General features: G+C 62.6%; 1 protein-coding gene across 2 annotated transcripts; it reads left to right on the plus strand.

The window, feature by feature from the left end:
* The first annotated feature begins 1195 nt into the window (after positions 1-1195).
* Positions 1196-7079, plus strand: MSANTD1 (Myb/SANT DNA binding domain containing 1). 2 transcript variants are annotated; one of them, NM_001435394.1, is made up of 3 exons: positions 1319-1572; positions 4812-5087; positions 6691-6931. In NM_001435394.1, exons 1-3 carry the CDS (start codon positions 1319-1321, stop codon positions 6929-6931), a joined length of 771 nt encoding a protein of 256 aa, NP_001422323.1. The 2 variants fall into 2 exon arrangements, with proteins under 2 accessions (XP_084826881.1, NP_001422323.1); XM_084970755.1 differs by lacking the exon at positions 4812-5087 and having other exon boundaries at positions 1196-1572; positions 6691-7079.
* The last annotated feature ends 5433 nt before the right edge of the window (positions 7080-12512 follow it).

The raw sequence follows: 12512 nt of genomic DNA on the forward strand, positions 1-12512 counted from the left end.
TCCCTCGGGCTCTTCATCTGTAAAATGGCAATGACCCCAGTGCCAGTGGCCCTCACAGAAGTACCGCGACCACCGAAGCTGGAGCACCGTGGGCAGCGCTCAGAGTGCCTCTCACCACTGGCGCCTCTGCAGGTGTCCTTACCCCAGGGCCACGCAGCTGGGAAGGGAAAGCGGGGCTGGCTCAGGGCAGCTCCGCTTGCAGGAGGGGAGGGGAGGGGCACAGTGGAGCAGGAAGACTGCAGCGGGGGGCGATGCCGGGCAGGGTCGTGAAGAACGGACAAGTCTGCCCGGAAGTCCGAAGGCAGATCCACGCGAGCTCCTGGGAAGGAGGGAGGCCACGTGTTCGGTTCTTTGTTCAGCCTGGCTTCGCCAAACCCTTTTCTCTGGGGCCCTGGGGGCGCAAGGAGCACCCCACCCAGCCAAGGGGACGGGGCGGGTCTGGGTGTGGGTGGCGCGGGCTTGGGGTTGTCGGGGCTGCAGTCGGGGTGCCCAGGGCGGGCTGGACACACGCTGCCTGCTCCCAGCCACTCTCCGGCTTTAAGAACTGCACTGGCTCCTCGGCCCACCCACATCCCCCAGGCCGGCAGGCAGTCTGCCCACAAGGAGGGTGCAGGCTCACGGGGCCTGAGCCAGGGGTCTGCTCCCCCCAGCCTGGCGGTGTAAGTGTGAGCGTGTTGGCCAGAGCCAGCGGGGCATCTCGGGTGGTGGGTCTTGGCACGCCCGTGTGTCTCTGAGGGTCTCTGGGGTGTGTTCCTGGGTCTGTCTCCCCCAGCCGTGTCCGCCTCTGCCCTCCACCTCTCTGCCTGCTCCCCCACCTCCCTCTTTGTTTGCCCCCAGCCCCCCTTCTGGACCCTCCCTGGGCCCCGTGTGAGCCGAGGCGGGGCTGAGGGGGGCTGCGGCCTGGATCCCACTTCGAGAGCCCAGTCTGCCCGGTGGAGATGCTTGGCTGGGGCCTGGGCTGGCCAGCCTGGCCGCCCGGCTGGGGCGGGAGGCAGGGCCGGGAGCCTGGGCCGCCGGTTTGGGGCCCGGCCCGCTCACTGCAATATTGATGGCCCGTCAGGGTGGCCCTGATTCCTGCGCTTTCAGTTAAAAGGTTTCTGTTGTTGTAGCTTATGCAGTTGCTCTGTTGCTATGGAAACGTGACATCAAAATGACGTTTCCCGTTTAAAAGCTTTTAACTAAATTCCTGCCTGTCAGATGTAGGCCCCATTTTGAGCGAGGAGCTGCCTTCCGGGAGCGGGGCTCCCACCGAGGTGCGCGGGCCCCGGGCGGGCGGCCGGCCGCGCGCGCGCGCTTGCACCCCGCGGGTGCCCCTGGCATGGCGGCGGCCGAGGTGCCCGGCTACCTCCCGTCCCCCCAGACGGAGAAGCACCGGCGGGCCCGCAACTGGACGGACGCCGAAATGCGCGGCCTCATGCTCGTCTGGGAGGAGTTCTTCGACGAGCTGAAGCAGACCAAGCGCAACGCCAAGGTGTACGAGAAGATGGCCAGCAAGCTGCTGGAGATGACGGGCGAGCGCCGGCTGGGCGAGGAGATCAAGATCAAGATCACCAACATGACCTTCCAGTACAGGTGGGCCGCCCCTCGGGCTTTGTGTGGGTGCCAGGGCGGGGCTGGGGCCCATCCGCCCCCCCCCCCCCCAGGGCCCCGTCGGCCCAGGCCCCAGACCCTGCAGCAACTCCCGCCCGGCCGCCCAGGCCTGGCCGCGCTCCCCGGGGCGGTGGGCGCTGCTGCGCGCGTGGGGACCCAGGCCGGGGCGCGGGTCCAGCTGCCCTGACGCGCTGTCGTCCTCGGCCTCCCCGAGCCTCCTGTGATGGCAGCGCGGCCCTGGCCTCGGGCCGGGAGGAGGCGCGGAGGGCTCACGTGGAACCCCCAAGGGCCCAGGAGGGTCCCCTCCCTCCAGGAGGCCCCCTGCTTCCGCCCCGTCGTGCGCTGGGCGCCCTGGCCTGGCCGGCTCAGGAGGACTGCGGGGTCAGGGCCAGCACGCGGCCCGGGTGGCGGCAGCTCCGGCCTCCAGGACGGAGCCGTGTGGCCCCACGTGCCCAGGCCCATCCACAGAGGGTCACAGGCAGGGCAGAGGTCACGGGTGTGCAGTGGGTCACGAGTGCGGGAAAGTCAAGCAGGAGCCGGGCTGTGGGGGGAGCAGTACCCGGAGCAGGGGCCCTTGGGAGCCCATCCGTGTTCTCGGGGGGTGGGGGAGCGTCCTGGGAGGCAGGTCCCGGTCCATGCGCCTCCTGGTCCTCCTAGTGGCCACCAGGGTCGGGGGACAGGTCAGGCCAGGGCTGGGTGTGAAACGGGGCCAGCAGGTTTGCCTCGGGTGCTGGGAGCCGCTTCTGGGGGTGAGAGCCCCCACCACCACCACACACCCCCCAGATCAGGCGGGAGTGGTCTGTGTCCCAGCCTGTCTGCAGCCTGGGGACGTGCCGGGCTCCCAGGCCCTGGACCCCAAAGCTGTTTCACCTGCGTCCGTTCGGCAGTTTTTGGCCCTTGGAGGAGCGGGTCCTGAGCCTGCCCGTCCAAGGGCCCACTTCTGACCTGCAGCCTCGGCCCCGCCAGGCCCGGGAGGGGGGAAGAGGCAGCTGCTGGGGTCCAGAGGCGTCAGAGTCACCCAGTAAAGGACGTGAGAGTCCGGCCGCCAGCAGCTGCTGAGGGCCATCTGCAGATGCCCCGGGCCCTCGGCGCCCACGAGGAGGCTGCGGAGGTGACCCTGGCTGTGTGACCCGCCTCCTGCCTGACTCTAACTCATGGGCTCTGGTTGGTGTCTGGCCGGGTTATTCATTATTTATCCTGAAAGCTCTCTTCAGAATCCCAGGGGAGGGAGTCTGTGTCTGCTCCTGGGGGCATGTGGCTGAGGAGGCCCCAGGAGACGAAGGCGTGGCAGGCTGGGCCCCCCCCCAGCTCCTCCCCCGCCTCCCCCAGCTCCTCCCCTGCCTCCCCCAGCACCCCCAGCTGCTGCAGCCTCCCCCCAGCCCCCCCAGCCTCCCTCTAGCCTCCCCCCAGCCCCCCCAGCCTCCCTCCAGCCTCCTCCCAGCCCCTTCAGCCTCCCTCCAGCCTCCTCCCAGCCCCAGCCGCTGCAACCTCCCCCCAGCCCCCTCAGATGCTACAGCCTCCCTCCCAGGCCCCCCAGCCCCCCCAGCACCCCCAGCTCCCCCCAACACCCCCAGCCACTGCAGCCTGGGTGCTCGTTTATGAAGCTGCTCACAGCTCCCGCTCACGGAGGCGAAACCAAGACCAGAGCAGGAGAGGGACTTGCCGAGGCCACACAGCCCCGCGCAGGCCGTGGCTCTGGCTGGGTGCCTGGTTCTTTATCTCCCCCCCCACCCCCAGGAGAGGCTTTTAGTATTTCTCCCCGATGGCTTTTTGTATATTGAGGTGAAGGCTAAGGAAGCTGGCGGTGGCCTGGTTCCACGGAGCGCGTCCTGTGGTCCTGCCGTTCCGGGCCTTCCCGCATCGGGCCGGGCCTTCGCTCGTTTCTCCCAGGGGTGGGCTGGCCTGCGTGGGCGGACCGAGAGCCGGGGGAGCTGGGGCGGGGGCTGGCCCTGTGCTGGGGGTCCACGGGGCCCTCGGCCTGCTGGACGGCGCTCCTGCGGTCAGGAGGACAGAGCAGCCGCCTTCACCGTGTGGCCCATCCTGCTGCCCTGGGCCTCACAGCCCTTTGCCAGGGGCCTCTCTCAGAGGGTCACCTCCTTATCTCCAGTGCCACGTGTGACCAGTGGCCACACCCCGGCAGGAACCCCGTATTGGGAGACAGGGGTCATTTGGCCTTGGAGCCCGAAGGCCTCCCCACGTCGGGAGGAGCCTGGGTGGGAACATGGGGCCGCAGGCTGAGGCTGAGGGGAGACCCTGGCTTCAGGAGGCAGAGAGCCCCACTCGCCCCACTCGCCCCACTGCGGCCTCTCTCGTGGCCTGGCCGGGCGGCCCAGCTGTCCTGCGGCCCCATCTCCCAGCCCCACCTCCCGGGGTCGGCTGAGGGCCCTGCAGGGGCGGGCAGGGTGCAGGGCCCGGGAGGGGCTCGAGCCCACCGGGGCAGAGGCATGTCGTGCAGACCTGGCCCGGGGTCTGAGTGGGGATGGGGGTGCGAGGCCGTGTGGGAGGGGACACTTCAGGCCCGGTCCCCCACCCCCGGCACCTTCGTCCCGAGACGACAGCTGCGTAGCTTGCTGTTTGCCAGGCCCCGGGCATTGTCTTCTTGCATCCTCTCAGCATCCCCATTTTATGGATGTGAAAAAGGAGGCCCAGAGAGGTTAGTGAACCTGCCCAGGGTCACACAGCAAAGTGGTGGAGACGAGACACAGACTTAGATCTGCTGGACACTGAGGGCCGTGCTCTTACCTCCTGGGGGTCTTGCTCCCCAGGGCGTCCTCTTTAGAAAAACATGTTTTTTTATGTTATGTTGTTTTATGTCGGCGTTAGCTATCACAGTGCATTTTTCCCATGTTTGTATCATACATTTTTTTATTGCTGGTTAACGTGTTCATTGCAGAGAGCTTAGAAACAGGGGAAAGGCAAAGAGGACCAGCCCTGATGAGCCCGGGCGCCCAGCACACAGCCTTGCTCACACCAGGCCCGGGCTCCCCTCTCAACATCTGCAGCCGTGTAGGTCCCGAGCCTGGCTGCTTTTCCGAGCCCAGGGTCACCTTGGCCTGGAGCCTCGCCGATGTTCGGATTTGTCTGGCCAAGAGTGGCTCCCCCCGACCCCGTGCCACGTGGCCCCTGGGCCTGGCACCCCCGGCGCCCCTCTGCCACGGGCCGGGCGAGCAGGGCCGGGAGCAGCTGTTTCTCACCCGTGGCTCTTGTGTCTCTCGTTTCAGGAAATTAAAATGCATGACAGATAGCGAGTCCGTCCCGCCCGACTGGCCCTATTACCTAGCCATTGATAGGATTCTGGCCAAGGTCCCCGAGTCCTGTGATGGCAAACTGCCGGACGGCCAGCAGCCGGGGCCCTCCACGTCCCAGACCGAGGCGTCCCTGTCGCCGTCCGCTAAGTCCGCCCCTCTGTACTTACCGTATAACCAGTGCTCCTTCGAAGGCCGCTTCCAGGACGATGGCTCCGACAGCTCCTCCAGCTTACTGTCCCTTAAGTTCAGGTAGTGTGTGCTCCCCCCCCCCCGCCCCCACCGCCAGCGGGGAGGGGCTGGGAGCAGCGAGCGCGGCTGTCCCGGCCACCCCGGTGGCTGCGGAGGCCGAGCTGGTGTCACGAGCCTCCAGGGTCAGGGTGGCAGAGGCAGGCAGGCAGGTGCCCCGCAGGCAGGGCTGTCGTGTCCGCAGACGGCCGTCTGCTGACTCCGTCCCTGCTTCGCTGTGTGAACACCCGGATCTCTCTGGGTCTCCGTCTCCCTCTGTAACGTGGGGACAGGTCCCTCTGTACCGTGGGCACAGGCCAGGACCTCCTCCGAGGACGGCTGGGAGTGTAGCGGCCAGAACAGACTCTGGCACAGGGCCTGGCGCTCGGGGGAAGGCCGGGTGCCCCGACCAGGGGCCCTCCTGCCCCCTGGGCTTCTGGCTCTCAGGCTCCCCCCACAAGCAGACTGTGTGCCTGGGGGGTGCCCTGCTCCCTGGCCTCGCCCGGTCTCTCAACACCAGGGAGGGGGTGTCAGGCCAAGCCTCCAGGGTGTCCTCGGAGCCCGGCGGCAGCAGGCAGACTCAATCCCTTGGCTGCCCACGCTGACCCCACCTCAAGACGTTCCAGGGAGCCGGAGGAGGTGACCTTTGGGCTGGGCTTTCATGGGTGAATAGGAGTTGGCCAGAACGGGAAGAGAATGGCAAGAGCGTGGCTTTGAGCCGTGGCCCTGCCTCCCCTGAGCCCCGTCTCAAGTCCATCAGTGAGTGGGGGCGGGTGAGGAAGTCATCTCGGGGCCGGGGTCCCCTCCAGCCTGACACCCCCGATGTGGGGGGCTGCTGCTCGGTTTGTGCAGCGCCCCTTCCTCAGAGGGGACCTCTCGGCAGAGACCTAAGTCAAAAGTGCCTTTGCTTCTGGGAAGCCTGTGATTACCAGCAGTCATTTCCACGGATTGAGCCCGGCTCCCCGCTGACGGCTGCCCGGACGTTACACCAGGGCTGGGACGGGAGCCGTTCTCCCTCTTGGGTCCAAGCTCTGCCCTCCTGCCCTGGAGCTTGGCTAGGTCACGATTCTGCCCGGGCTGGGGGCAGGTAGGGCCTTGGGGCTGGTGGGAGGTGGCCATTCCCTGCCCCCCAGGGGCCTACCAGACCTGTGCTGCCCCGTCCAGAGCCCAGGCACGGCTGAGGGCCTGGCTGCCTCAGCTCCATCCAATGGAGGTTTGGTCCCAGGGGGTCCAGGCCTCCACGGCCCTACCTTCTGGGTGCCTGTCCCCTGCCAGCTCACCCCCAGGGCGGGCTGGCCCCACTCCCAGCTGCCGGGAGACAAAGGGGCCCAGGCCCTCCCTCTGGGACCCCAGGTCCCCCAACTGCCACCAGGCCGGCTGGGCCCCGTGGTCTCTGGCATCCCAGGAGGAGCCACACTGCCCAGCAGCCCCTCCCAGCCAGCCCTCTTCGTCCCTCCGGGGTGGCCCCTGCCCCCCATCTCACTGGGCCTGCGCTCCCTCCCGACGTGTGCGGACGGGGGGCCCAGCTCGCCAGGCCGCAGCCCCCGGGGGGCCGGTGGTGGCCGGGAGGGTGGGGCAGGGTCTGGGCGCAGGGCCAGCCGCCCACATGCCCGCGCTGTCCTTCCAGGTCGGACGAGCGGCCCGTGAGGAAGCGCAAGGGGCAGGGCGGCCACTTCCAGAGGAAGAAGCTGCGGCTGCTGGAGGCCATGCTCGGGGAGCAGCGCAAGCTGAGCCGCGCCCTGGAGGAGACCTGCCGCGAGGTGCGCCGCGTGCTGGACCAGCACCACCTGCTGCAGGTGCAGAGCCTGCAGCTGCAGGAGCGCATGATGAGCCTGCTCGAGAAGATCATCGCCAAGTCGGGCGTCTAGCCCCGGCCCCCGGCCCCGGGGCGCGCCGCCTCCTGCCCCTCCGAGGGGCCTCGCAGACCTCCAGGCCTCAGCAGCGGCACGAAAGCCCCTCCCTGGACACGCGGCCAGGACCCTGGGCCCCTGCAGGGTGCCTCCCGAGTGAGAACATTCCAGAATCTGCTCTTCTGTCTTGACAATCGAGAATCCTTGAAAGGGCTCTTGGAAGTAAAACTGCCTGGAAGCGGGGTGCACGGGCGGGGCTTGGGGGCAGCAGAGCAGCCAAGAGCTCAGAGGCAGGTGTGCCCTGAGACAGCCTCTGGGCCGGGAGACCCCAGCGGCCCGTCCGCCTTCCAGCCCCCCCGCTGTTCCCCTGCCTGGGCGGCGGGGCCCTGCTGCCTCCTCCGCAACAGCCCTAATAAAAGTGTGGACTCTGCTCCCGCGGCCGCCCTGTCCGGTTTTCCGGGCCAAGGGAGGGGACAGAACCCAGGCCTGGCCTCGGGGAGTGAGAAGAGCGAGGAAGCAGCAGCAGGTTGTGGAAGCGCTGGGCGGGCAGGACAGGAGAGGACGAGGACAAGGACAGGGCACATGGCCAGGAGCTGGCCGAACGCCAGAGCTAATCCTGACCCTAACCCCTAACCCCTAACCTCTAACCCCTAACCCCTAATCCTTAACCCTAACCTCTAACCACTAACGCCAACCCTAATCCCTAATCCCAACCCCAACCCTAACCCCTAACCCTAACCCTAACCCCTAATCCCTAACCCCAGCCCGCTTAGGCACTCCCACTAGAAAAGCCCGGATCCGAGTCTGGGAGGGAAGGGGCCTGGGTGGATGCAGCCAGAGCTGCCACAGGCGGGAAAGCCCTTCCAGAAGCCCCTTGCCCGGTTCCTCTGAGTCCCGGCTCGGGCTTTGGGCACTGGCTGCAGAGGAAGCCCGCCCAGTGTGACTGAAAGAAGGCAGGACCGGAGGCCTGGGTTACGTTCATTCGGGGTCTTGCTGGGGACCAGGGCCCGGGACCCAGATGCTCAGTGGCTCCCAAGAAGCTATTTGGGGATGGGGTGGGGAGGGGGGGCTGCCCTTCATGGAGTCTGGGGGCGAGTCCTGAGGACGCCTCAGTGAGGGAGCACTGCCCGTCACAAGGACCAGACGGCTGGCTTTGCTCTGTCTGGGAAGCACCGGGTTCATTAAACTCCTTTCTGACACACAGCCACCCGCCTGTCCGGGCCCGTCTGTCCAGAGCACAGAGCACCCATCGGCATCTTCGCTCCCTCCACCCGGGCGCCCTCTGGGGTCTGTGGGCCAGCGTCTGCGTGGTCCATCCTCGCAGCAGAGATGCCGTGTCACTCACTCTTCCACAAGGAGTGTCTAATTCACCCCTGAGCCGGCACATTGCTGCCACGCACAGGGTTTGAGGGTCCATCAGGGGGCTTGTGGTTTAGAAGAGCCCCCTCCAGCTACTGCTCAATCAAATGTGGGTTTTTTGTTGTTGGGGGGGTGGAAGCAGGGGTCTAGCCAGGAGGCTGCCACTGTCGCCCTGGTATGACAGCCACCAGCTCATCCAACCCTCCAGAGGCCCTTGAGGTCAGCCGGGCAGTAACCAGGACTGGCCCCCACCCCCACTCCCAGTGATGTGCTATGGATTCAGCCCATCCTGCTCTGGGGCCGAGGGGTGCCTGCTGGCTGATCCCCGGCTCTGCAGTGTGTGTGTGTGTGTGTGTGTGTGTGTGTGTGTGTGTGTGTAACTTGCCCATCTCCGTGGTGGAAATATTCCCACAACACCAGCTGCCAGGTGTGCACAGCCAGCTCCCGCACCTGCTGCAGAGACGGGGCACCTGGAGGCACCTCCTGTTGACCTCAGTTCGGGGGCTGCCTTGGCGAGTTCCCAGCTCTTAGAGGAGACAGCAGCACCAGGAACCATTGGCGTAAGCGACCAGGGGCCTTGCTGGGCTGGCCTGTGAGGGTCTGCACTGACCGCCCATGGGCAAGTGACCCCATCAGAGGGTGGTCACACCCAGGCGTCCCCCAGGGGGTCACGGATGGAGGCCTGAAGCCCCTTCTTCACCTTAAACGTCTTTGCACATTCCTAGACTTAGGCTAGTCTTTCAGAAACAGAAGGTGTCAGTTACAACATGTAATTTTGCATTTTTGCAATTGTGTTTAGAGGTAGTTTGGTCTGCTTTCCTGTCCCTGCCGTCTCCATCAGAGTCCGTGATTGAAGCTATTTCTGCGTCCACGGCCGAATCAGCACATCCTTCTCCTTGGGCTGAACGGAGCCACTTAGAGGCCAGCGGAGCCCAGCCGGGAAGCGCCACACGGAGCCCTTCATAAGCTGTGTGTCTTTAAACAGCTTTCCCACTTCTGCAGTTATTGATCCATTAAGGAGGCAAAAGTGGTGATATCGGTAGATGTTAAAGTATTTGATAAGATTCAGCAAAACAGCATGTTAACACTGGAAACTAAAATCCAGAACCAGGCTGTGTGCTCACTTTCACCGTTATTATTTTATGTTGTTTGGACATTTATGTAAAGACAAAACAAGCAGGTCAAGAGACGAAATGAAGAAATAAAAAATACCTTTATTTTCAGGTAATTCTTTTTTTTTTTTTTTTTGTCTTTTTAGGGCCGCACCCACAGCATATGGAGGTTCCCAGGCTGGGGTTGAATTGGAACCATAGCTGCCGGCCCATGCCAGAGCCACAGCCACGCGGGATCCGAGCCACGTCTGCAACCTACACTACAGCTCACGGCAATGCCAGATCTTTAACCCACGGAGCAAGGCCAGGGATCGAACCCGCAACCTCATGGTTCCTAGTCGGGTTCATTAACTGCTGAGCCATGATGGGAACTCCAATTTTCAGTTAATATTTTGTGCCCAGAGAACCAAATTATACCAAAGCTCAAGCGCCCTTTAAACCGCTTTAAACCTGTTAATGTGAGAATGGAAAAATATTCCATCCACAGTTATGATTAAAAGCCATGGAATATCTACGAGTGAATTTAAGCAGAAGGTATACGAAGGCAACTATTCAGTGTCATTGAAAAATGTAAAAAAATACCTGAGCATATGGCGAGATAGCGCGCTCTTGGAAACTACGAAATAAAATACTATTTTATCAATGTCATTCCAACTATAGTCTCAGTAACACTGAGTCTCTGATTTGAAATGGATGGAATTATTTTAAAGCTCATATAAAATCTATATGAAAGGAGACCTGGCAGAGACACGAAATAAAACACGAACACGCCTTCCACACTCGTGAGACGGGAGAGGGTCAGGAAACGAGGCTCAGACACGGCGGGTGGGAGGCAGCAGGTGCACGGTCCCAAGAAGCATCCCCTCGGGAAGCTGCCCGCGGACCGCCCTCCACGGCCGGCCCAGGGCTCCCTCTCAATCCCGGGCCTCGGGACGCGTCAAAGGTCCCGACACGCTGAAGACTTAGGGACAATGCCAAAGAGCTTTCGTTTGTGCGGGTTCTAAGTACCAGTATAATACCCGCTAGAGTCCCTGTGTATAAATTAAACCGAAGATTTAGGAAATACTCACTTCAAGAAATTTTCCTGGAGTTCCCGTCGTGGCTCAGTGGAAACGAATCTGCCTCGCATCCATGAGAACGCAGGTTCAATCCATGGCCTCGCTCAGTGGGTTAAGGATCTGGTGTTGCTGTGGTGGTGTAGGCCGAAGACGGGGCTCAGATCCCGCATTGCTGGGGCTGTGGTGTAGGCCGGCGGCTACAGCTCCGATTGGACCCCTAGCCTGGGAACCTCCATATACCACAGGTGTGGCCCTAAAAAGACAAGAAAGAAGGAGAGAGAGAGAGAAAAGAAAGGAAAGAAAGAAAGAAAGAAAGAAAGAAAGAAAGAAAGAAAGAAAGAAAGAAAGAAAAGAAATTTCCTGGCGGCTCAGTGGGTTAAGGATCCAGGGTCGTCACTGCGGAGGCTCAGGTCACCGCTGGGGCGTGCATGTTCGAACCCCGGCCCGGGAACTTCCACGTGCAGAGGGCACAGCCAAAACAAACAAGCAAACAACAGAAAACAAACAAGCAAAAAGCAGCAACGACGCAGGAAGGACATGTTTTCCCAAACGAGAGGTTTTAGGGACAGGCGTGGCCCCGTGTCACGTGTCCTCCGGTCTGGCTTAGAGGGCAGCGTCGGCCGTGGGACGGGGCTTGCTTGTCCGGGAGGTGGGAGTCTGGGAAACCCAGCCTCACACTGACGTGTGTTTGCAAAAGAAAGGGAGGTGTGCACCCCGTGTGCCGGTCACCGTGGGGTTCTTCCTCCTGACGACACCCAAACCCGACAGGGGGCGGCCCCCTCCCGGGCTGCTCGTACCGTGGACTCTGAACCCGGACCAGTGAACTTTCATTTCTGCGTCTCATCAGAACCCGAGGGTCCATCCTGCGCCTGGGCGGTCTTCCTCCAGGCTCCCTCTTGCGACACCACACACTGGGCCCCGGGACGAGGAGGGACCGGCTCAGGCGGGTTTCCTAAGTGTCGAGTCGAGACGTCACCCCTGGGACACCACCATCGGTCTCAGCAGGAAAGTCTTTAGTTTGGCAAGTGGCTCATGTGGCGGACGCCAGCTTTTCAAATTCCCAGCTTTGGTGAACGCTTGAATTTCATTTGTCACCAATTTTATCAGTTTTATCATTGGTCGCCAACACTGTCCGTTGTTCCCCTTGGAGGGACAGGCTTCCTTTGTCATTTCCAAGAAAATATCTGCCTGGTACCCGAGTCCAAATAACCAGTTTCTATCAGTCTTTCTTTGTTCCATTAAGAAGAAAAATTACAGGAGTTCCCGTCGTGGCGCAGTGGTTAACGAATCCGACTAGGAACCATGAGGTTGCAGGTTCGGTCCCTGGCCTTGCTCAGTGGGTTGAGGATCCGGCGTTGTCGTGAGCTGTGGTGTAGGTTGCAGACGCGGCTCGGATCCTGTGTTGCTGTGGTTCTGGTGTAGGCTGGCAGCTACAGCTCCGATTGGACTCCTAGCCTGGGAACCATATGCCGTGGGAGCGGCCCAAGAAATGGCAAAAAGACAAAAAAAAAAAAAAAAAAAGAAGAAGAAGAAGAAGAAAATTACACAGAACACTGTAAACCAACTATAATGGAAAAAAAATAAAAATCATTAAAAAAGAAGGAAATTACAGGAGTTCCCTCTGTGGCACAAGAGGATGGGTGCGGCCAGGACGCAGGTTCGATCCCCCGCTGGCGCAGTGGGTTACAGGATCCGGTGCTGCCACAGCTGTGGTGTAGGTTGTAGCTAATGCTTGGATCGGATCCCTGACCCAGGAGCTACATATGCTGCAGCCTGGGGGGGGGGGGTCTTGGCTGAAGACCGGGCAGAGGGTGTCCTGGGGAAGAGCGGCCACTCCCAGAGTCTCCACGAGGGTCTGAGATGGAAGCTCAGGGTCCCCGCCAGAAACTTGCCCCCCACCTCCAGCCCCCAGCTCCAGATGCTGCCCAGGCCACTGAAGACCCTCAAGTCCCCAGGGGTGGCCCTGCGCCCTCCCGGGCCCCCTGCCCCTCCTCCCTGGCACACAGGGGGTTTCGCCATTGGGCCCAGCGTGCCGGCCCCCACCCCGTCCCTCGTGGATAAACAGAGCTC

The sequence above is a fragment of the Sus scrofa genome, chromosome 8 (genome assembly GCF_054392235.1).
Source record: "Sus scrofa isolate SSC_HxYL_T2T_F1_AM1 chromosome 8, Sscrofa_HxYL_maternal_Yorkshire_Landrace_v2.0, whole genome shotgun sequence".
In the NCBI taxonomy this organism is placed as follows: Eukaryota; Metazoa; Chordata; class Mammalia; order Artiodactyla; family Suidae; genus Sus; species Sus scrofa.